The sequence below is a fragment of the Dendropsophus ebraccatus genome, chromosome 3 (genome assembly GCF_027789765.1).
Source record: "Dendropsophus ebraccatus isolate aDenEbr1 chromosome 3, aDenEbr1.pat, whole genome shotgun sequence".
Taxonomy (NCBI): Eukaryota; Metazoa; Chordata; class Amphibia; order Anura; family Hylidae; genus Dendropsophus; species Dendropsophus ebraccatus.
The window spans coordinates 108,615,380-108,638,844 of NC_091456.1; the positions used below are offsets into that span (position 1 = coordinate 108,615,380).

At 41.5% G+C, this 23,465-nt stretch overlaps 1 protein-coding gene across 4 annotated transcripts in view; it reads right to left on the reverse strand.

The window, feature by feature from the left end:
* The window catches only part of CRTC1 (CREB regulated transcription coactivator 1), a 131,029-nt gene that overhangs the window by 79,559 nt on the left and 28,005 nt on the right, over window positions 1–23,465 (reverse strand). For 3 of the 4 annotated variants that reach the window (XM_069962476.1, XM_069962475.1, XM_069962474.1), the window contains 2 exons: window positions 16,883–17,020; window positions 12,305–12,366 (listed from right to left, as the gene is read on the reverse strand). In XM_069962476.1, the coding sequence (XP_069818577.1) occupies window positions 12,305–12,366; window positions 16,883–17,020 (200 nt within the window). Of the gene's footprint in view, window positions 1–7,111; window positions 7,243–12,304; window positions 12,367–16,882; window positions 17,021–23,465 lie in introns of those variants that run through there. The other variant, XM_069962477.1, reaches the window with a different exon arrangement.

Genomic DNA, 23,465 nt, shown 5'->3' on the forward strand with positions numbered 1-23,465 from the left:
AAATAATTATTAAATAAATTCTAAAAACACAGAAATGTCAGCAGGAGGGGGCGACTGTAAAAATTACCAAACCTCCTTGCTTACAATCTACAAGGTGAGAGAAGGGAGACAGTAGTTAAGGGAAGCAGCTGGTCACAGTGCGGTGAGGATTTACTGTACATTGTAGCCTAAAAAGATGGGTTTTTAAGTTCCAAAGTATGGGGGAAGTTCGGGAGAAATCTTGGAAATGGTTAAGTGAGGAGCAGACAAGGGGTAAGCACAGCCAGAAGTTTTGTAAAAATTGGAGATAGCATAAGTGGCGATATTGGGAGATTAAGACAGATGTACGGAGGACAGGTTGTGGATTGTCTTGTATGTCATGAATAACAATTTAAACTGAATTTGCTGGGTGACAGGTAACCAGTAAAATGATTGGCAGTGGAAGAGCGAAGGATGATTTAATGCGTTAGTCAAGTAGCAGAGTAATAGATGGATTGGAAGGGAGCAAGGTGTTAGATGTAAGGTGTGACATCCCGCACTCCACCAGGAGTAAAGGAGGTCAGCTAGGTATAGATTTACACAGTCTCATAGGCACAGGAAGGCTAGTAATGATGCTCCTAGCGCTCCTTGTTTTGATATAATAATATTACATTGGGTCAGATGCAAACCCTGTAGTGTGAAGCGTTAGTTTGAGAAAGTAGCCGTGAATATTTGTAGATCAAGATAAAAGAACAGCCCCAGATTAAATGGAATATTTAATTGCCTTAAGGGCACACTAAACAATACATTGAACAATATATACATAGGTCAGATGCAATATACAGGCAGTGGTACAACAGTGTTAGCAATAGTCCCTTACCATATGATTCGGGTCTTGGTTGTAAAGCATGCAAAAGAACACTGCAGAGACACCATCACATGTCTCGACGTCAGTGAACTAGCCAGACCTTCCCTCCGGGAAGGAACAACCAAGCCAAAGGCGTTCTCCAGTTAAGGAGACCACCTCAGCAAGGTATCCATCCACAGACAGCTGTTTCAGGGTTTTTGCCCCTCATCAGTGTGGAGTAGGTTTCTGGCTAGTGGGAGCAATGACTAGTAGGTGCATGCAAAAGGACGCTGGTTGACCTCAGGGAGATCAACCAAAACACCGCAGAGACACCATCACGTGTCTCAACGTCAGTGTATTCTAGAACATTGCCCCCTGGGAAATCAAATATGCAAAAGAACACTGCAGAGACACCATCACATGTCTCGACGTCAGTGAACTAGCCAGACCTTCCCTCCGGGAAGGAACAACCAAGCCAAAGGCGTTCTCCAGTTAAGGAGACCACCTCAGCAAGGTATCCATCCACAGACAGCTGTTTCGGGGTTTTTGCCCCTCATCAGTGTGGAGTAGGTTTCTGGCTAGTGGGAGCAATGACTAGTAGGTGCATGCAAAAGGACGCTGGTTGACCTCAGGGAGATCAGAAACCTACTCCACACTGATGAGGGACAAAAATCCCGAAACAGCTGTCTGTGGATGGATACCTTGCTGAGGTGGTCTCCTTAACTGGAGAACGCCTTTGGCTTGGTTGTTCCTTCCCGGAGGGAAGGTCTGGCTAGTTCACTGACGTCGAGACATGTGATGGTGTCTCTGCAGTGTTCTTTTGCATATTTGATTTCCCAGGGGGCAATGTTCTAGAATACACTGACGTTGAGACACGTGATGGTGTCTCTGCGGTGTTTTGGTTGATCTCCCTGAGGTCAACCAGCGTCCTTTTGCATGCACCTACTAGTCATTGCTCCCACTAGCCAGAAACCTACTCCACACTGATGAGGGGCAAAAACCCCGAAACAGCTGTCTGTGGATGGATACCTTGCTGAGGTGGTCTCCTTAACTGGAGAACGCCTTTGGCTTGGTTGTTCCTTCCCGGAGGGAAGGTCTGGCTAGTTCACTGACGTCGAGACATGTGATGGTGTCTCTGCAGTGTTCTTTTGCATATTTGATTTCCCAGGGGGCAATGTTCTAGAATACACTGACGTTGAGACACGTGATGGTGTCTCTGCGGTGTTTTGGTTGATCTCCCTGAGGTCAACCAGCGTCCTTTTGGTTGTAAAGCAAACACATAGGAGGCATGTGCTGCTGCGTTGTTTCAGAAACTCCAACATGTAGACCTGGCCTCCCATGGACAAAGAATGCCGCTCACTGCCAAGTCCCCAGTACCAACTATATACCCCCTGCCAGATTACCCCCCCCCCCCCCCCCATCCCATGTGTGGGCCGGTCCAAGTTCCCCCTACTTAGGGTGAAAACCAAAACCTATACAATCCAAAAAGGGGTCATAACTCTACAAAACAGGGTCATAGGGAGATGGTTCTGATACCATAGGTTATGTCAGATCGTTTGGAGACCAAACATGGCTTCTCTAACCAGCTTTGACTACCAGTTACAAGTATCTCCCTATCCCAGGTTCCCAGAGAGGAGTGAGACAGAAAAGCATTTTGCTGGGTCAGGCAATCCAGAAAATTACGAGCATAATTTGTTTCGGGACCATGCTTGTAATCCAAATCAATCTTAAACCAAAGCAAATTTTCCCATAAGAATTCATTGAAATTCAGGCAACTGGTTCCACACCCCAAAAATAATGATTTTTTTTATTCTGAACAACATGTAAAACAAATGAAACAAACATTTAGAAATAGCTGAATATGTTATATTATAAATTGCGGTACAGTGACAGAACTGACTGACAGGCACATTATAGCAGGATTGGAAAGGATGGGAAACACAAGGGCTGAAAGAGACTGCAGGGAGCATGAGGAATGAGCAGGGCAGATGTGGGCACATAGAGGGGTCACAGCTATAAAGAAATGTCCTGTCCTCTGATGCAAGCCCCAGCCTAAAGTGGATCTGCTATGATTTGGAAGGTGAGGAAGACTTCCTGAGTGCAGGGCTGTAGACCACGTTATGCAGACCATGCCCCTCTCCCACTCCCCCTTCCACCCAGTACAGGGAGCTCTTAAACCAAGTTACAATTTTGAAAAACTGTGAGCTTTTCTTGCAAAACGCTCTTAATCCAAGTTACTCTTAAACCAAGGTACCACTGTATATGTATTAGAGAACGATATTCCATACTCCTTACACCTCCCCTTTTAAAGGGTGCTAGGGGAAGCACTGTGTTCACCCATGCGCCCATCCTCAACCTCCCCCTTGGCGGGACAAACTGTCTGTGTTACCATGGTCCCATCCCTTCTTGTGGTGAAAGGCAAAGTGGTACTCTTGGAACTTCAGGCGTATCACCCTCCCATTAGTCTCCGTGTGAAACCAGCTGAAAGGGGTTGTGCTCCGTTTCCACTGTGAAGAGGCACCCATATAGATAGGGCTGTAAACGTTGCAGGGAGCACACAATTGCTAGGCCTTCCTTCCCTATGGTGGAGTATATCAACTCCCTCGGCAAGAGCTTCTAGCTTAGGTACAAAACAGGGCCTTCCGGACCCACTGAGTCGACCTGGATGAGCAGCGCACCTAGATCAAGGTCAACGGTGTCCGTCTGTACCATATTCGGCCATGTGAAGTCAGCTTCTTGTAGTACCGGGAAGCTTGATAGGGCACCTGGAAGGTTGTCTCAGTCGTTTGTCCAGAGGACTGCAGAGGGCAGATTCTTCTTGATGAGGTCTGTCAGGTGCTTAGCCAGGTTACTATAGTGAAGGACAAACCTCCTACAGTACACAGTGGTGCCAAGGAAGGACATTACCTGCTTCTTGGTTCTAGGGGTGGGCCAAGATGCGATGGCATCCACCTTCCCAGACTCTTGTTTCAGAGGCACCCTCTTTCAGAGCCTCGCCTATGCCCAGCTGACACTTCTCCGGCTTGATAGTTAAGACTTGTGGATCTGCCCAAGCACCTGCATCAGATGCTCTAGGCCAGGGGTGTCAAAACTCAGGCCTTCCAGCTGCTGCAAAACTAAAATTCCCATCGTGATGGGAATTGTAGTTTTGTAACAGCTAGAGGGCCTGAGTTTGACAACTGTGCTGTAGGCGATCCTCTCATGTGGGACTGAAGATAACAATATAATCCAGGTATGTGGAAGCCTACCTTTCATGTCCCTTAAGTAGAGTGTTGACCAGCCACTGAAAAGTGACAGGGACATTCTTCATGACAGTGGATTCATACAGTCCAAATGGGGTAATAAAGGCAGAGCGTTCCCATGCATCGCAGGTCAGGGGAATCTGCCAAAGTGACCCGCAGTTTAAAAATCTCATCAATCTCCTGGAGCATGTGCTGCTACTGCAACTCCAGGGAGACCAGATTTGCTGACCGCTGATCAGGGGATGATCCCTGGTACCCATATGGTGGTCGGCTGTCTCTGTCCTTCCGGGCATAATGCTGAACAACTCATTGAAGAGGTGCAGGATTGCCCACACCTGGATTGAACTCCACCCTACCACAGGAAAAGGAAACCCTCACCCATCCCCACACGCCCATCATTATACATATTATACACATTCATAACATCGGGGGGTTGGCGGGGGTCACATCATGGGGGTTTAGTGGCCATATTCTGGGACACTAGCCGACCAAAGTCTGCTGCCTGCAACACACTGGCAGAGATATTCGGGGATACCCCTACCTCTTCCACCCTGAGTCCAGCCCCCCCAATCCAAATACAGCTTAGCAACTGGATGCGCCGGTTCAATCCTAGCGATGGCAAGTGTTTTTCCAATTCTCATGGAAACAGCCTGGCCCACATTGACAGGCTTAATATTGTCAAGGGACCTCCCACCACCGCTACCCCCACACAAAACAGTGGACGATCTCTGGGATGGGGACACATGGTCTTGAAGTGTCCCAGTTACTCAGATGGGATTCCACTACCGACGTGGAGAGGGGAGCTCTGTCAGGGCTCTCTTTGGGCTTAGGGGTAAGAACAGTTGGAATCACATTTGACTTACTCCCCCCTCTACAGCCATCTGACTTCTTGGCCTCTTAAGTCCTGTGTATTCATTGGCAAGGGTTGCTGTTGCAGAGGCCCCCTTCAGCTTCCATTCACGAAGGGACTGCTGTAGGTCCTCTGGGCAATCATACAAAAACTGCAATGAGCTCCTTCAGCTGCTGGACAGTGGTGAGCTCCAATCCCGTGGTCCACTGGTCGACGTCTCTCAGTAGGGTTAGAATGTGGTTGGCACAGCTGTCAGTAAGACCCTGCTGCAAACTCTTGGAGCTTCTTCTGTAATGTCTCAAGGGTCAGGTTCTACAGCCAGACCAAAGCCTGTGTGATATCCTCATAGCTCAGGGTGGTCTCGCTGGGCAGGCACCCAAAGATTTCCAGGGCTTTGCCCCCGAGAAAGGGTGTCAGGAATCAGACCTAATGGTCCTCAGCCAAGTGGCACTGATAGCACATCTTCTCAAATGCAAGTAGGGTGTCCAAGTTCCTACCCTTCCAGCAGGGGGAAGTGTTCCGCTCGTAACGTTGAGATCCGGATCTCAGAGGACTCAAGGCAGGCTGGTGCTGGAGCATTTGTAGCTGGTGCTCACACTGCTCCCGCTCCTCACACCTTGCCGCCATAAGGATGTTGTGGAGGTTCTGGTCTCCCACCTGGAGACTAGACAGAGCAGCTTGCAGAAGGCAAGCTGAACTTTTCTGGCTGTGACAGTAGGTGTGTGGGGGGGGGGGGGGTAGTTGCTCCGCTGGCAACCAATTGGCCATACTTGCCACCAATAGGAACTGAAACTATGCTGTATCCCCGGATGCACTCATACACAAATGTATTTGCACTTTGACTGTTGTGCTGAACGTAAGACCCCAGTGGCAAAAGGCTGCTTCTGGTAATCTTTAATGTCTGTGACTATGGGTTCCACACCTACATATACTATAATATATTGTATTGTATAATATATATATATATATATATATATACACACACACACACACATACATGCATACCAATATATGACGTCCCGCACTCTACATAGGGTATAAGAGTTTAGCTGTGTATAGATTTACACAGACACCTTCTTTCCACACGGGCACAGGAAGCCTGGTAATGCTGCCACCAACTCATTTAGATATAATAATATTATATCGGGCCAGAAGTCAGCCCTGTAGTGTGTAGTGTTAGCTTGAGAATGTGGGTGTGTGGATTTGTAGATCAAGATAAAAGAACAACCCCAGATTAAATAGAATATTTAACTGCCTTAAAAGATAACTCCGGCCAAAAAACATTTTTTAATATGTTATTAAATAAGCAAAGTTAGACAAATTCTTAGTATAGGAATTGGGTGCCTTGGGCGCAGGTGGGGTATTGATTTATGTATTTTAAGTGTTTTTAAACCTATCATGGTCTTGTGAGAAGGCTTGTCTCCTTTTGTCTGCTTCTTTTATTTATTTTGTGTACTTTGACTAAATAAAATATTGTTTGGATGTGCAGCGCTCGTGTGCACATGCTTTTTTCTGTCTTCGAATTGTGTAGTTTATATGCATAGCTGCACTCTGTTACATAGTGTGGTGCCCACTTTTTTGCTTGTTTAAAGACCAAACATGGCTTCTCTACCCAGCTTTGACAACCAGTTCTGCGTAATTTCCCTACCCTGGCAGAAAGATTATGAGTTATGTATTGTCCATGATGAATTTCAAAAAGCGTGAGGAGAAGAAAGATATAGCTGATAGACACAAAGGCATCTTGGATAGCATAGAGCTGACATTGGGACCAAAGTGAGATAGATTGGAGTGTAATCATCATAGAATACCATATATACTGTATACCATTTCTATGATCTCTCCCAAACCAAACCTATAGCTGGAGAAGAGTAAAGGCCGCAGGATAAATACTACTATAACTATTCTAGGATCTGATAAGGTAGAACTTATATCTACCTGGTGCTTCTATTTAAGTGAAAAAGATGCAATTCACATTCCAAACTGCTGACACTGTAAGTTAGCGGTTATGTCAAAGAAAATAGTTTTCATATATTTGTACTTGCAAGACATAAAAAAATGGCCTCGTCTAAACGGCCAAATAAGGCCATAGGTGAACTAAAGACCACTATTAGCTAAAGAGAGGATTATTGCTGATTGTTGTGTTTCAACATGTTTAAAAATTATTATCCAATTACTGATGACAGGATAAAGTAAAATTATAAAGACTTTACGTACCTGTCCACACTCCTTGTTGTCCTCCAGGCTTTTCCCCGCAGCCTGCGATGACGCTTCTGAAGCTGTCTGCGAAGTGACACTTTCATTCAGTCAATCACTGGCTGCAGTGCTGACTCATGTTGGCCAGTGATTGGCTGATCGGCCTGTCACTTCAGAGATGGGTTCAGAATCTTCAACAGCAGTAGTGTTGAGCGGGAAACAGACAGGACGACACAGGGAAGAGTAGAGTAGTATATACTTAATATATAATACAGCCCATGCTGCACAATAATTAAGCTGTTTAATAGTCCAAAATTGTAATACAACAGCACAGAAAAAAATTTATATATTGATATAGAGTGGGTGCACGCCACACCAACCAGCCCGGAGCTGGTACACAATAGAAGCGAAGAGACAGCACAATCCAAAGAGAAGTGGAATTTTAATATCACACCAGTTTGCAACGTTTCGGCATAAACAAGCCTTTCTCAAGGCTTGTTTATGCCGAAACGTCGCAAACTGGTGTGATATTAAAATTCCACTTTTCTTTGGATGTGCTGTCTCTTCGCTTCTATAAGCTGTTTAATAGGCTATTTGGGACATTTAACATGGCCCAAGCTAGGACAGGGCCAGGAGGGGAGCGAGGCTAACATACAGTCCCCCTCAAATACACTTCAAACCTGAACTGGTCCCTAAAAAAATTTTTGCAACAATTTGGAGAATTGCTGCTAAACTTTTAAGCTTTCTATTGTCTTTAAAATTTAAATAAAAGTTTAATAAATGTTGCCAACATAAAGTAGACATATTGCTAATGTTATTTAGCATCTAATTTATGTGGCAAAATTTTTTTCTTACAAGCAAAAAGTTTCAGTTAGAAAAATGCAATTTTTCACATTATGGGTTTTTTTTATGACAATTCGCTGTAAGTATTGACTCAAATTTAAGTAGAATATATCACCAGAAAACAATCTTAGAGTCGCCACAATCAGTAAAAGCATTCCCAAGTTATTAATTAATAAAGTGACATGTCATATCTATAAAATTTGGCTTGGTCCTTAAGGGGTTAAGCTAGTTCAGTCTACACTGGACCCAGCTACCTTAGCTCCTCCGTCTTCTACTGTATATTTAGAGCTAAAGAACATATTCAGTAGGTCTGCCTTCTGCCAATCCCCAGTGATCAATTTCCATCACCATTATTTAGGGGTCTTACACAAACTAATTTTATTTTTATACTTAAATATTAAATTTTTTGAGGTATTTGTTTTGCTTTGTTTGGCTACCTGTGAATTTGCACTGCTTTTAATACCTTTTTACAGATCCTATTAAGCGCTTTGAAATTTTTAAAGCCTATAGCTTACCCCTCCGAATTGTAGTTTTGTTTTTTTTTAATCTTGTCATTTATAACCCTTTTAACATCAGATGGGTTATGATTACACTTGTTACCAATAGGGATACATTTAGCAGAGGCTATTCAGTACTGATTTAAAGATCTATTAATTATCTGTATTAAAATTTGCTAACTCAAGCTCACATATAAAGAAGCTGTCGCCCTTCATCTCCATGTTATAATCCGGATTGAGGTATAAATGTACCGATTTAAACTACTACAGCTCTCCAGATCAAAAACATATTGGGTCCCCCACTTCTTGGGGCTTGTTGAATGACACTAAGGACCCTTATACACTAAGCAATTATTGGCTGAATCGGACCATTTCAGCCTCGGTGTAATAGAGACAATGATCAGTGGATGAAACAATCATCTGCTGATTGTTGCTCTTGGACCAAACCTAAAATATTGGCCACTGACCACACATCGCTACGTGTAACAGCAATGTGCGGCTGGTGGCTGACGATTCTGCAAACAATAAACATTACCTCTCCACGCTCCAGGGCTCCTCCTGCTTCTTCTCTGGTCCCATGCACTGCAGCTTCAGAGCGGCCTGTCTGAGCTGGCTGGGACTGTGCAGCTCAGACAGGCCGCTCTGAAGCTGCAGTGCGCGGGACCAGTGAAGAAGCAGACCACAGGAGGAGCCCTGGAGCGTGGATAAGTAATGTATATTTTTTAAGCAAGGGCTGCAAGGACATCGGTAACAATGTCCGTGCAGCCCTTGCTAAATGATTATTGGGCCGTGTAATAGGCCTAGTAAACGACCGCTGATCTAGCAGATGGCCGGTCATTACAGTATTCATCGAGCCACCACCATTGGCCCAAGTAAAAGGACCCTAAATCTCCAGGTCTAGGGAGGTAATAGTGTGTATTATGTTTTTATTTAATGCGAGTCTGTGGCCTGGCTCGAAGAGGAGTAACAAGGGTGCTTAAAGTTTCATTATATGAGCTTGCGCCTTCAAGTGAAACCTAAAAAGAGTTTTGAACTTTAGTTGTCCTCATGGGTGTTTTTACATATTGTTGTTGCTCCGCATGGGGGCAACTTGTGCCTTTATAGGATACTAGAAAATGTACCCGGCGCTGCCCGGGTATAAAGTGTCAGTGTGTTAATTAGATTTGTTCCAAGGCTGCCCAGGAGGCCAAGCTATACCCCCCTTTTTTATTTTAAGGGGAAATCGCCAGGAGCCCTATATAGCCCTAAATACGCCGACAGTTCTGCACTGTTCATGTAAATTGTAGCTTATGCACATTAGAAATGAACTAAAAACTTTAAACATTTTAAATACCTACAAGCCAAACTGAGATGTCATGTGATCAGACTGTATACAGAGCCTGGTTATATATAACATTGGCAGTGTTATACACAGCATTGGCAGTGATATATACAGCCTGGTTATTCGCAACTTTGGCAGTGTTACATACAGCCTGGTTGTATACAACGTTGGCAGTGTTACATACAGCCTGATTATATACAACATTGGCAGTGTTGTATACAGCCTGGTTACATACAACATTGGCAGTTATTGCGAGGTGCATTGACGTAAAGATTTTTACCTGATACAACTCTGGAGCAGCAACACACAATTGTCCATGTGGAAAACATGCAGAATCCAGATTTATGACACCACCTGCAGTGATCGACCTTGGGCCTTGTTTATTGTCATTGCAAATGGTTCTTAACAGAACACTGCAAACGTCTAAAAGATATTGTTTCATCTGGGTTAATCAGTGTAATTTGTGTATACCTGTAGTGTATAGTTGAAGGGGTTCAGTATAGCAAAGGTGTATAGTTTTTAGGGGTCCTGTATAGCTGTAGTGTATAGTTGGGGTGGGGGCTGTATACTTGTAGTGTACAGTTGAGGGGGATCCTGTATACCTTTAGTGTATAGTTGGGGGGCTGTATACCTGTACTGTATAGTTTGGGGGTCCTGTATAGTTGGTGAAGGTGCTATAAACATGTAATATATAGCTGGTGCAGGTCCTGTATACCTGTTGTTTATAGTTTGAGCGTCCTGGATATCTGTATTTTATACTTCAGGGTTCTGGTATACCTGTAGTGTATAGTTTGGGGGGTCCTGTATACCTGAAGTGTATAGTTTGGTTGTCCTGTGTACCTGAAGTATATAGTTGGTGAAGGTGCTGTATACCTGTAGTGTAGAGTTGGGGGGCCCTGTATACCTGTAGTGTAGAGTGGGGGGGTCTTGTATACCTGCACTGTATAGTTTGGGGGTTCTGTATACTTGTTATGTATATAGTTATTGAAGGTCTTGTATACCTGTAGTGCAGAGTTAGGGGGTCCAGTATACCTGTACTGTATAGTTGGTGGAGGTGTGGTGTATAGCTTGGGGATCCTGTGTATCTGTAGTATATAATTGGTGCAGGTGCTGTATACCTGTAGTGTATAGTTTGGGGGGGGTCCTGTATACCTGTGGTATATAGTTGGTGGAGGTCCTGTAGTATATAGTTTGGGGGTCCTGTATACCTGTAGTGTATAGTTTTGGGTGTATTGTATACCTGTAGTGTATAGTTTTTGGGGTCCTGTATACCTATACTGTATAGTTTGGGGGGGGGGGTCCTGTATACCTGTAGTATATAGTTTGGGGAGGTCCTGTGTACCCTTGGTGTATAGTTTTGGAGTCCTGTATATCTGTAGTGTCCTGTATACCTGTACTGTATAGTTAGAGTAGGGGGTCTACCATTTATTTCTGTGGATCTGTCCCCAAAAAGCTGGCCCTAGCAACCAATCAGATTCCAGCTCCCCTTGAAAAAGGAAGTAGTAATCCTATTGTTTGCTAAGGCTTCCAACTGCCATTACTGCTGGGGTGCTGCAGCGCTAATCACATCACCAGTGTGGAGATTCTCCCATTCATTTCTATAGGGAGCTCTTCCCCATCCCGCTCCCCTCCTGTACATCTGGCAGGGACGGGACCTTTCATTTTTATATAGGATATACCTATAGGATTTACGTATATGGACTCTCTTGGTGAGAGGTGTGATAACCGAATCATAATTGAATTGAAGGGGTCCTTGGTCACGTGGGGGGCTGTGCCTCTGTTGCGTCTCCTCGCCTCCTGTCGGATCCGTGTCCCTTTTCTCCTCAGCCCGTTCCCAAATGGGGCTACTTTGTCTTTTAAAAGATCTTTTTCCCAAACGTTAGTGGGGATTCCCTTTGATAGGCAAATTGAGGTTACTAGCCCTAATCATATGAGGTATAAGAGTGGCTAGTTACATTTGTGTGGAAGGGGTTACCGCTTCAGTCTCTGTTGGATAACATATAAAACATAATATATGTATTTGAAAAGTGACTTTTGTATTCAAAATTATTTTGTTGGATTTGTTAAGGTAAATATGCTGCTACTATAAGTGTGATCTAGTTAAATTCTTTTTTATATGAAATGAGAAAAATCCTAACAGTAGCTTCACATGTACCGTATCACAGTGGATTTGATGGTGCAGATGTGCAGCAGATTTGATCTAAACAGCATCAGCATCATATACGTGTGCACATCCTGTACGTGTGAATGCACCCTAAATAAAGATGTATATTAAAAAAAAAAAAAAAAAAAAGAATTTGCAAACAGCTTCTACCAGTCTATAGACTTAAGTGCAGAGCTTAATCTTTATAATTTATAATTTAAGGTTTTTACCATCCCGACATGTCTTTGTTTTTTTACACTTTTAGCTGAAAGTAACTACATTGTGGTTGCTATCACCAAGGTTTTCATAAATAGTTACGCTAGAACAAAATCTTTAGGAACAGTCACAATTCTGAGCGTTTTTGAAGCAAACTGTTTCATAAATATGTAACAGAAAAATATAAGACCTACCGTCTCCAGCTGGTATCAGGTGGAGGCGATAAATACACAGTTCCATAGGGGCAGCTATCTACGTATCTTGTGATGTAAGGAAAAAAGGTTTAATCTGCAAGAAATTAAGTGACATTATTGGGCAAATTGCCGCACCTAGCTAATTAGCTCTTTAAATGCAGCTTTCAAAACTGACAGTTGCATTTAAATGCTATTAAAACAGTCATAGTGGTGGTATAGTGGGCGGACAACCCCCATCAAGCAACTGTGGAAGGGCAATCCGTGCTACCTGCCAGGTTGGGCCTCTGCGCCGCAATGACGCTGATGTCAGCTTGGCACTAGATTACTATGGGCTTAAGCAACCCATAGTAATCCCACTGATCTCATGGTTTAATTCAGTATGCATCAATCTCTATGACAGAGCAGTGTAGTTAAAGGGGTTATCCAGCGCTAAATGGACTTTTTCTTCCAGAGACAGCCCCACTCTTGTCTCCAGCTTGGGCGGGGTTTTGCTGCTCAGTTCCATTGAAGTGAATGGAGCTTAATTGCAAACCACACCTGAACTGGAGACAAGAGTCGTGTTGTCTCTGAAAGAAAGTGGCCATGTTTTTGTAGCACTGGATAACCCCTTTAACAAGTCCCCCAGGGGCACTTCAAATTACTATGTAAAAAAAAAAAGTTTCATTGATAAAAAATTCCATCCAATAATAAAAGTTTAAATCATATTTGGTATCGCTGTGGGCGGAACCACCAAAACTATTAAATTTATCGTATTGCTGATCTTGCACAGTAAACTGTGCAAGTGAAAAAAAAATGCCAAAGAGCAAAATTGCTGATTTTTGGTCACATCAAATCAAGAAAAACTGTAATAAAAAGTGGTCAAAAAGTCACATATGCAAGCAAGATACTGATTGAAAGTACAGATCATGGTGCAAAAAATTACACCTCACACAGACCCATAGACCAAAAGTAAAAGCGTTATAGGGATAGTAATAGAACAATTTTAACCCCTAAAGGACATTTCTTTTAAATCCACTGGTGTCAGAAAGTTATATAGATTTGTAATTCACTTCTATTTAAAAATTTAATTAGAAGCTATTATGTGCGGATACACTGCTGAATTGTTGTATGAGACTTTTGACTGTATCATATATCTGCCATGCTTGATCTCGAGACTCTGTAATATATGTGTTTTTTTTTTCTTTGGTTGTTGTAAAACTTAAAATTTGAAAAACTGAAAAATAAACAGTTTATAAAAAAATTAATTATAAGCTACTATATGTCTTGCAGGAAGTGTTGTTTTATTTACATTCAGAAACAGTGCTCTATGCTGACACCTCTGTCCATGTCAAGAACTGTTCAGAGCAGTAGCAAATCCCCACAGAAAACCTCTCCTGTGAGGGTTTTATGTATATCAGAAAAGGCTGCTTGCCAATCTTTGTCACTAAATTGCCAGCCCAGCGCCTGCTCCCAAGATCACAAAAGGCTGCATTTTTGTAAAGGACGTCAGGTTATTTAATTGCTCATATATACCACGCAGGACTTTTTTGTTAGAAAATAATAAAAATACTGTTTTCTTCACCCTTATTCCTGAAGGTCTCAGCTTTTGCAAAAAAAAATGTCTTACTTATAATAAAAATGTGTAGAAGTCTTCTTTTGGTATATTAAATTCATCCTGCAGACTTTGGTAGAGAGGTAGGTAGGAAGAAGATCAGCCTCATAGAATTGTGCTGTAGTGGTTAGACCCTTATGGTGCGTTTACACAGACAGATTTATCTGACAGATTTTGGAAGCCAAAGCCAGGAAAGGATTTGAAAAGAGAAGAAATCTCAGTCTTTCCTTTATGACCTGTTCCCTGTTTATAGTCTGTTCCTGGCTTTGGCTTCAAAAATCTGTCAGATAAATCTGCCTGTGTAAACGCACCATTAGCTTTTCATTCGGAAAGTAAAAGATTTGGTCAATTCACTTCAATAAATGACAGAGGGATTACAGAGGAGTGAAGTTCAGCGTTGGAGTCTGAGGAAATGTGGTACTGTTTCCAAGCTTGGAGAGACGCTAGTACTAGTCCCTTCCAGAAAGGGAGGAACATAACATGATTAAGGCTAAGTGAGGCTACTTCATTGGATTCTATTTGTATCCACGGAGCGGACGACTTTGCTTTCCACCATTTTCTAATTCCCGCTACCATAGAGGCAATATAATATATATATATATAATTTTTGTGGCAATTCTTGATCTCTTACTTGCCCAAACAAAGGAATTAATAATTTTTTGGGCATTAGTAAAAAAAAAGCGGGCAGGTAGAGCTATTGGGACAGTACGAAACACATATAGGAATCGGGACAATAGAAATATTTTACAGGAGCCCACCCTACCAATCCAGGAAATCTCGTATTTAAACAGTATCTGGGCTTCTTCAGCCACCCTTTTCAACAAAGGTTCATAGTTAGCTGCGTATAGCCTATCTTGTGGGGTTGTCAGTGTGATTCCTAAATAATCTATTCCCTCTGCTTTTCAGTCAAAGGAAAATTTCTCTTTTATGTTAGTATATACCTCCTTGGGTAAATTAAGTTGTAGGGCCTGAGTTTTAGATGTATTGAGGTGATAGTATGATATAGAATCCGCTATAAAAACCATCTTGCAATCGTACTTCACACCCATGAAACTGGCACATATCTACCCAGGAACATCAGACAAATGCTGGAGGAATTGAGGCGACTGCTGCATTAAAATCATTAACAGAGTACTACAGGTACAGCTGCCCCCCTGAGGCCCCACAAGAGCCTTCTTTTCTTGGATACCCACTCTATTCCTCCCACAATTAGACCATTAGCTTGTCTACTATTTATACATGAAAAAACAGTGTTAGCCAGATACTGGAAAACTTGTACCCTCCCTCCAGAAAATGAGTATATAATAGCAGTAAACTAATCTTTCCATTTTGAAAAGGTTTTAGCATATGGCGCTGGCTCAACACAACGCAAATGGGGTTTATGGATGGAATGGGACAGCTCACATACCGGCTTTGAGGACATTTATATTATAATATATTATTTTTCTCTCTTTACCTCGTATGTTGTCTTTACTGACAAACCAGTATACCTCACACCAATTTGCTCAGCAGTTGCTACACCTAATGTAATTTTACCAGGCTAAATGTATGTTTCCACAATTTTATATCTATATAATATACCAAATGTTATTACTATTGTTTCTATTATCTTTGTTAACCCATATGTTAGCTTGTTGTACAAGCATGTTAACTTTACTGTTGGCACTAAAGTCAGTGCTCATAGCTTTTTCTCTTTTGTAATATGTTCTTAAAAAAACTAATAAAAACATTGAACCAGAAAATCTCTCCTGTTCAGGACAGTTCCTGTCTTAGCCAGAAATGTCAGCAAAGAGCACTGTCTGAATGTAAACAAAACAACACTTCCTGCAGGATGTATAGTAGCTTATATGTATGGGAAGATTATTTTAATAGAAGTAAATTACAAGTCTATATAACTTTCTGACACCAGTTTATTTGAAAGATCATTGCTATGCATAACAATAGCAAGCATAGCACTGATCATTGTTATCTGTGATCATTGCATAGAGCCTGTCTGTGGCAGACTCTATGCATTGATCACCAATCTGTCTGCCGGGAGGAAAGTAATGCCTAATTCACACATCCGTTGTTCTGTCCACAATTGCGGGCACAATTGTTCACACGTCCGTACATGTATACGGGGCCGTGATCCGTGCCGCAAAAAAAATGGACATCGGTGGGGTAATGATGTGTGAATGTAGTGCTCCGTGAAGCACTGAGCACTACAGATGCACATTCTATAGTGCGGTCCGCAGCCTGCACTACGTGTGTGTGAATGTGGCCTAAGAGACCTCCGGCAACTAGAACTAGAACTGTCGGGGTCCAGATCAAACAGTGACAGGAGCGCTTCAGCAAGCCCTAGAAATCAAGTGTAGATTATATAGATCGATGCAAAATAATAATAATATAATAATGTAAATGACAGATCTATGTAGATGACATAGATCGATGCAAAATAATAATAATATAATAATGTAAATGACAGATCTATGTAGATGACATAGATCGATGCAAAATAATAATAATATAATAATGTAAATGACAGATCTATGTAGATGACATAGATCGATGCAAAATAATAATAATATAATAATGTAAACCGAAATGGTAGGAAAATCTATTTTGCTTTGAAGTCACTGGATGAAAACTTAATGTGGAACATTTAAAATGGAGAAATACTCAACCTTACCTATAAAAATTAGTCAGATGTGTGTTATGGACACAGTGGCTCGGCATGGATCCACACATTGTAACCCTTATGTTTACATTGTGGGAACATAGCCTAAAGCTGCGCAAGCAGTGTATTCATTGTTGTTACTTCGGCTGGAAACAAGTCATCAGGGTGACTGGCAGATCTCTCATTTTATGCAAATATGAAGAGATCTTTTCTTCAGTAGCAGGAGACTGCCCAGATGACGTAATACTTAGAAGAAAAAAAAAACAAGTAAATATATTTAGGACTAGCTAGTCAGCATAAAATAACTTTTAGAGATTCTGAGTAAGGATATTTGACGTCCATGTTTATCAATTGACAAAGGTCTTCTATGTGGGGATCCAAGGCGATTTCGATCTCGATATACTCTGTCCACAAGACCATGGTGTCGGGTTGTCCTACTTGTATCTAATCCAGAAGATGGAAAAGGTGTCTGTAAAGATAAAAATAAGTGAGTACTGTATACCTTTGTTAGCTATGTGATTGTTTAGATGATAGATACCACATTATGCATTGGCTGTAGGTCATGTCGGTACAATTTTCATATGAGCAGTCTAGTGGCAAGTTTTAGTTTTGAAAACATTTCTGTATTAAACGTTTGAAAGACTGCATTATAAACATGTATTACATAAAGATAAAAAACGACATACAGAAAGAAGACGTTTCAAGAAATAGCCAGTTCCTTTTTGTTAATAAGATGCATAACCATGGATGATCTTTATAAAAATATCATTCAAATGTCTTATATAGTTATCTTGACCCGTTCTGACTGGCCCAGGTACAATATTGTGATAGGCAGGAGAAGTAGAGCTGAGCCCACTTCATATGCAGAAGTTTATATCTGATATCTTCCACTAATGATCAACATAGGTAATAGCACTGATCCTGGTGATTTAACCCTCAATACCACAATCACTGCTGATGCCCAAACTGTCAATCTAAATTCCCATTAGCACCCCCCAATGTAATCGCCAGATGCCATTTGGTTAGCATGGCAGCCTAAGGTCTTCTAAAGGCCTCTGAGGCTCACATGTGAACTCTACTAACAGTCTGCTTTAGACAGACTCTACTAGACAACGGCTGATTTTACAGATAAATGGAGTATAGTAATATTGCATTAAGCTAGTTTTAAAAAGAATAAACCCAAATAAACCTTTAAAGTGTACCGGTCACGTTCTATGCTGACCCGATTGGTGTGACTGACCGATGATAAAGAGGGGTCAAAATACAGAGCTGGGTAGAGAAGAAGCCTGTCATTGCAGGGGGCAAGGGCAATGGATAAGGAGATCCATGTAACACCAATAAGCAGTGAAAATAATTGTATCCACAAAAATTCTAAAAAACACAGAGATATTGAATGTTTTAAACTTGGTGGCAATGTAAAGTGTATGTTTACTAATGCCAGAATGGGGGGAGATTAAGGCCTTGGTTTTGGAGAACCACATTGATGTAGTTGGTGTAACCAAAACATGGCTAGGTTTTGAAGGGACAGGGGCTCACCCTAATCCGTGTCGTGCCCGTCCGCCACCTTGTGTCAAACGTCATCTTCGGACGGACGAATCACAGCCGCCCCCCTCCGCCGTGTCATAACGGCGGCAGCGATTCGGCCGTCCATCCGAAGATGACGTTTGGCACAAGATGGCGGACGGGCTCGACACGGATCAGGTAATGTATAATGCACCAACACTTCCGGGTCCACGGGCGGGGGTGGTGGGACACGGGGAAGGGGGCAATTCACAGACATAACATACATTACAAAGTTGTATAACTTTGTAATGTGTGTTATTCTGTGAATAATTTTTTAGCTCCGCACTACCCCTAGAAAGTGAGGTAATCTGTGAAAATATATTTTTAGTGCAATCTAAAAATATATTAAATATTTTTTTGTAAAATGGGAAGGGGTGGGTGATGTCAACTTATATTTTGCAGGGGGTTAATATTTTGGAGGGGGTTAATATTTTTAAAAACATTTTTTAACCCCTTCAGGAAAATGCTAAATTTTAGTTTCCGCGCTTTCGCTTTTTCCTCCTTGCGTTTAAAAGGCTGTAGCACTTCCTTTTTTTCACCTACAGACCCACACGAACCCTTATTTTTTGCGACACTAATTGTACATTGCAATGACAGACTTAATTTTTTCCATAAAATATGCTGCAAAACCGGAAAAAAAATATTTGCGCAGTGAAATTTAAATTTGCCCTATGGTAAACTGACATGTTATCTATGTTCCTAAAGTCAGTACGATTACAACGATATGTAACTTGTATAATTTCTATTTTATTTGACGGCTTTTAAAAAATGAAAACCTTTTTAAAAATCTAAATGCTCCTTAAAATTGCTGTATTACCATGCTTATAATGTTTTTATCCTTTGGTCTATGGGGCTGATTGACTTTTTGATCACTTATTACAATTTTTTTGGATTGATGAGACCAAAAATGCGCATTTTTGCACTTTGGCGGGTTTTAGCACTTACGCCATTTACCATGCGAGACCAGGAATGTGATCATTTAATAGTTCGGGCGATTACGCCGATACCAAATATGTGTATTTATTTATTTATTTTTATTTATAAAATGGGAAAAGAAGGGTGATTTAAATTTTTATTTGGGAAGGGGGTATTTTTTTAATGATTTTATTATTATTTTTTTTTACATAGTAATTAGAAGTCCCCTGGGGGACATCTATATACACAGCATTGATCTCCCATTGAGATGCGATCTGCCCACTACACCACCAATGATGGTGACAAATAGCCATTTAGATGCAGCTGTCAGCCGAGGTCCCAGGCTATTATTAGCACCCGGGATCGCGGCGGTTCAGAGTGGGGTTGCCGCCCGGCCCCACTCTAAACTCCTCTACCCGACCGAGGACGTACATTTACGTCCTCGGTCGTGAAGGGGTTAAATGAAAAACAAAAAAAGAAAGTTAACTTCACGTTTGTTCATAAACAGGTATGTAACTAGAATTCACAGGGCCCCAAAGTATAATAAACTGGGCCCCTACTACCTAATGATAAAAAATGAAAAAAAGCAGGATAAGTAGCAATAGTTAAAGGGTATTGAAAATGTTGCCATTTGACCATGCTGCTCCTCCACTCTTCCTCCCACCCAGAACAGGGAGCTCTTAAACCAAAGCAATGCTCTTACACCAAGTCACAATTTTGAAAAACCGTGAGTTCTTCTTATAAAACGTTCTTATTCCAAGTTACTCTTAAACCAAGACCACTATATTAAAAAAAAAAAAAAGCGTGTAATCAGGGAACCCTAAGATATTAAAAAGGTAGTAATTGGCCCCAGGGATATATTTTTGTATGTGAGTTCTCCCAAGGCATACGCAGATGATTTCTGACTCATACACATACTGTGTATTTAGTACTGCTGCTGACACTGATCACACAATCAGAAATGTGAAGCCTTGCTAGCACATACAGTTCATCAAGGTGGCTTGACATAATTAGTATATCACAGACTGAGTATACTAGAAAGCCTGTACTAAAATTGCAAATTAAACAAATATCAAACAAGAATCTTTGGGCGACAATAACTGACTGGTCAGGTGTCAGTAAGAGTCAGGCTATGTCCACATACAATAGAGAAACCAAAATACAGCCATAATTTTAAAGTAATTGATTACAACCATCCAAATAAACAAATAATGAACATGTTAATTATTAAGGACCTGCTTTTGCAAAATACAGCCTTTTTTATCTGTTCACATCTGATTTATTTTCTCTCAAAATTACATTGTATTTAGATTTTATTTTACTGCTTGTGAATGTAGCCTCAGAGTCATAAAAAAAAATATTTTTGGGCTAAAAATGCGCTCCTAAATGAGGACAAAACACTGGCCAAAAATATATATGTGAATCAAGTTTTATGGTGAATAAATGAATGTTTAACCTTTTGCTTGATTTGTGCAATACCTAAGGGCTTATTCACATGACATTGTCATGTTTAGAATATGAGGCAGTGTGGAAACACTATAGGGGGCATTTATCAAACATGGTGTAAAGTGAAACTGGCTCTGTTGCCCCTAGCAACCAATCAGATTCCACCTTTCCAAAGAGTCTGAGGAATGAAAAGTGGGATCGGATTGGTTGCTAGGGGCAACAGTCAGTTTCACTTTACACCATGTTTCATTAATCTCCTGCTACATGTCCATATTGCAGAGGGTAAACCATGTGATGCAGCATGGATTCTGTAATACAGCTGGGATTTAGGGGTGTGCATGTGCAGTATTCACATATAGATCTGCTTATTATATTAAATATAGGCCAACAAATTACACTATTAATCCCTAGAATATCAAAATTTAAAGATTTATTCTTCCCAGAACCAGTTGTCTCAGGTATTTTTCCCTTCAAAAATGTTTTCAGGTCACTGAATATATGTTACTAGCCGCATCTTGCGTGCAGATCTTTCCCCCTTGTCCTTATGTGACCTGGACAGATGCGTAACCTTTGCTGTGTTTTAAGCCGTGTTTTACATTAAATTGTTCAGGAAGATACATCTATTGAAAGTGTACCCCTCTATGGCAGGGGTAGGGAACTGTGCCTCTCCAGCTGTTGCAAAACTACAACTCCCATTATGATTGGAGAGGCAAAGCTATAGTTTTGCCCACAAACGGGATGATAGGCTATCAGGCGTGCACCAGACCTTAGCAGACCTCCACACAGTGCTGTTGGACCCAACATCATTTCGGTCATGTCATTCGACATAGCAAAAGTTACTTATCCCAGCTGTGATCAGGATATTTAACTGGGGAGAGAGTTGCCAGCTGCTCACTAATTCTGACAATGTAGTCTCATAGACTTCTATTGTTATCAGTTACGGAGATAGTCTGGAAGTGGATTGCACTGCTGCTGCACTCTCTTCCCGGCTTTGTCTCCTGATTACAGCAGGTCCCAATAGAGAGATGAGCTGTGATCAGTAAATTTTAACATGCACGATTACATGTCAAAAACTATTTTTAATGACAGGTAATTTTTTAGCTACATGAAGATATGTAACACATGTAATAGAAAAATGTGGTGCAAAAGGATTATACAGAGTACTATTATTCACTTATTCAAAAATAGCAACCCCAGTAGATAATGGGATCTGGATAAGTTGGACATCATAGACCAGACATGTCAAACTCTGGCCCGCGGTGCCAGGCTTTTTGGCCCAAGGAAACCTACAGATTTCCTTTAAATGGCCCACAGGACGTCGCAGGACTGGGCAAACAAACATTTGTAGGACTTTATGATAAGGCCAGGGATCAGTCAGGGAATGAGAAACCCTGATCTGACTGCTGATCACATATTCTGTGAGGCCAATGGAACTATGTAGCCCTACTGAGAGAGTTAACTACTTTGTAGGGTAGTATTGTGGCACCAATGGGAGACTTATCCACTTGTGGGATAATACTGTGGCACCAATAAAAGACTTATCTACTTGTGGGGCAGTATTGTGCTATTTGGGGAATTAACTACTTGTGGGGTGGTAGTGTGATTACCTTATGTGTGGGGAAAATATGAGGTAACTACATTGTGGCGGTATTTACTTTATGGGCCAGTATTAGGGGGTTCTAGTAAGAGAAATAATACCACATGGGCTACACAAGGGGGCATAATTACAATTTTGGGTACTACGGATGGCGAGATTGTATATCGGTGGGTAGGATGTGTTATAAAGTGCAGTACCTAAGGTGAACTATAGATATGTCTGTACGCTACGGCTGAAGCAGGCTGTGTGTGTGGGTGTGCACACGCACGCTATGGGTGGGATCAGACTACGGAATTCGCTTGGATAATGTCCGGCGGATCCCGTTGCCTGTACGCGCTCTGGCATTGTTAGCAGAGTTTCTTTGCGTATGGTAAATATGTAGTAAGAAACATAGAAGACTGTCAGCAGAAAAGACCACCTGCTCCATCTAGTCTAGTTCTGAGTTGTTCATGACATGGGAGGCTGGAGATAGGGCTGGGCGATAATGGCCTAAATTAATATCGCGGTTTATCGTACATATTGCCGCGGTAACAATAAATTGAGCGATAATTGACACGCCCCCTTTTGAAAACCACACCCATTTGAAACACGACGTTTCGGCGTCTCCTATGCCATTTTCAAGTGGCACTTAGGAGACATAGGAGATGCCAGAACCCTGTGGTTTACTTATAAAGTTTGCTGCACATCATTTTATGGAATAAATCCACATTTCCACATTTGTACTACCATCAGAGTGCTGCAGAGTATTTTTTACTAGCTGATTTGATCCAAGGTCTAGGATTTGTCTGCTGGCACCCACAGTGCTGCCTATATTGTTTGCTATAGCTATCTATCGATCAACGATCGATAGATATTAGAGAGAGGAGATATATTATAGATAGATTATACAGTATATCGATAGAAGTCCTATCTGTCTATCTTGTATCTATCTACGATCTGTATATATTCTATCTATAATATATCTCCTCTCTCATATCTTTATCTCCTATCTATATATAATCTATCGATCTAATATAGATAGATAGATTTTATATAGATAGGAGATAGATGATATATAGATAGGAGATAGATGATATACAGATAGTAGATACTAGATAGATAGGAGATGGAGGGATGGATGGAGAGATAGATAGATAGATAGATAGATAGATAGATAGATAAGAGATAGATATATGAGACATATCTATCTCCCTATCTATCTATCTATCTATCTATCTATAATCTATCTAATTTCTCTCATATCAATCTATCTATTTTACCTGCTGTTCTGCCCTGACACCCCCCCCCCCAGCACATACAGTTGGGGTCAGGTATGGGGTCGGCACCTCCTTGCTCCCCCGGGCACCGCTCTCTCTCTCCCGCACAGGAATCCTCCCTGTCACATATATCTGCT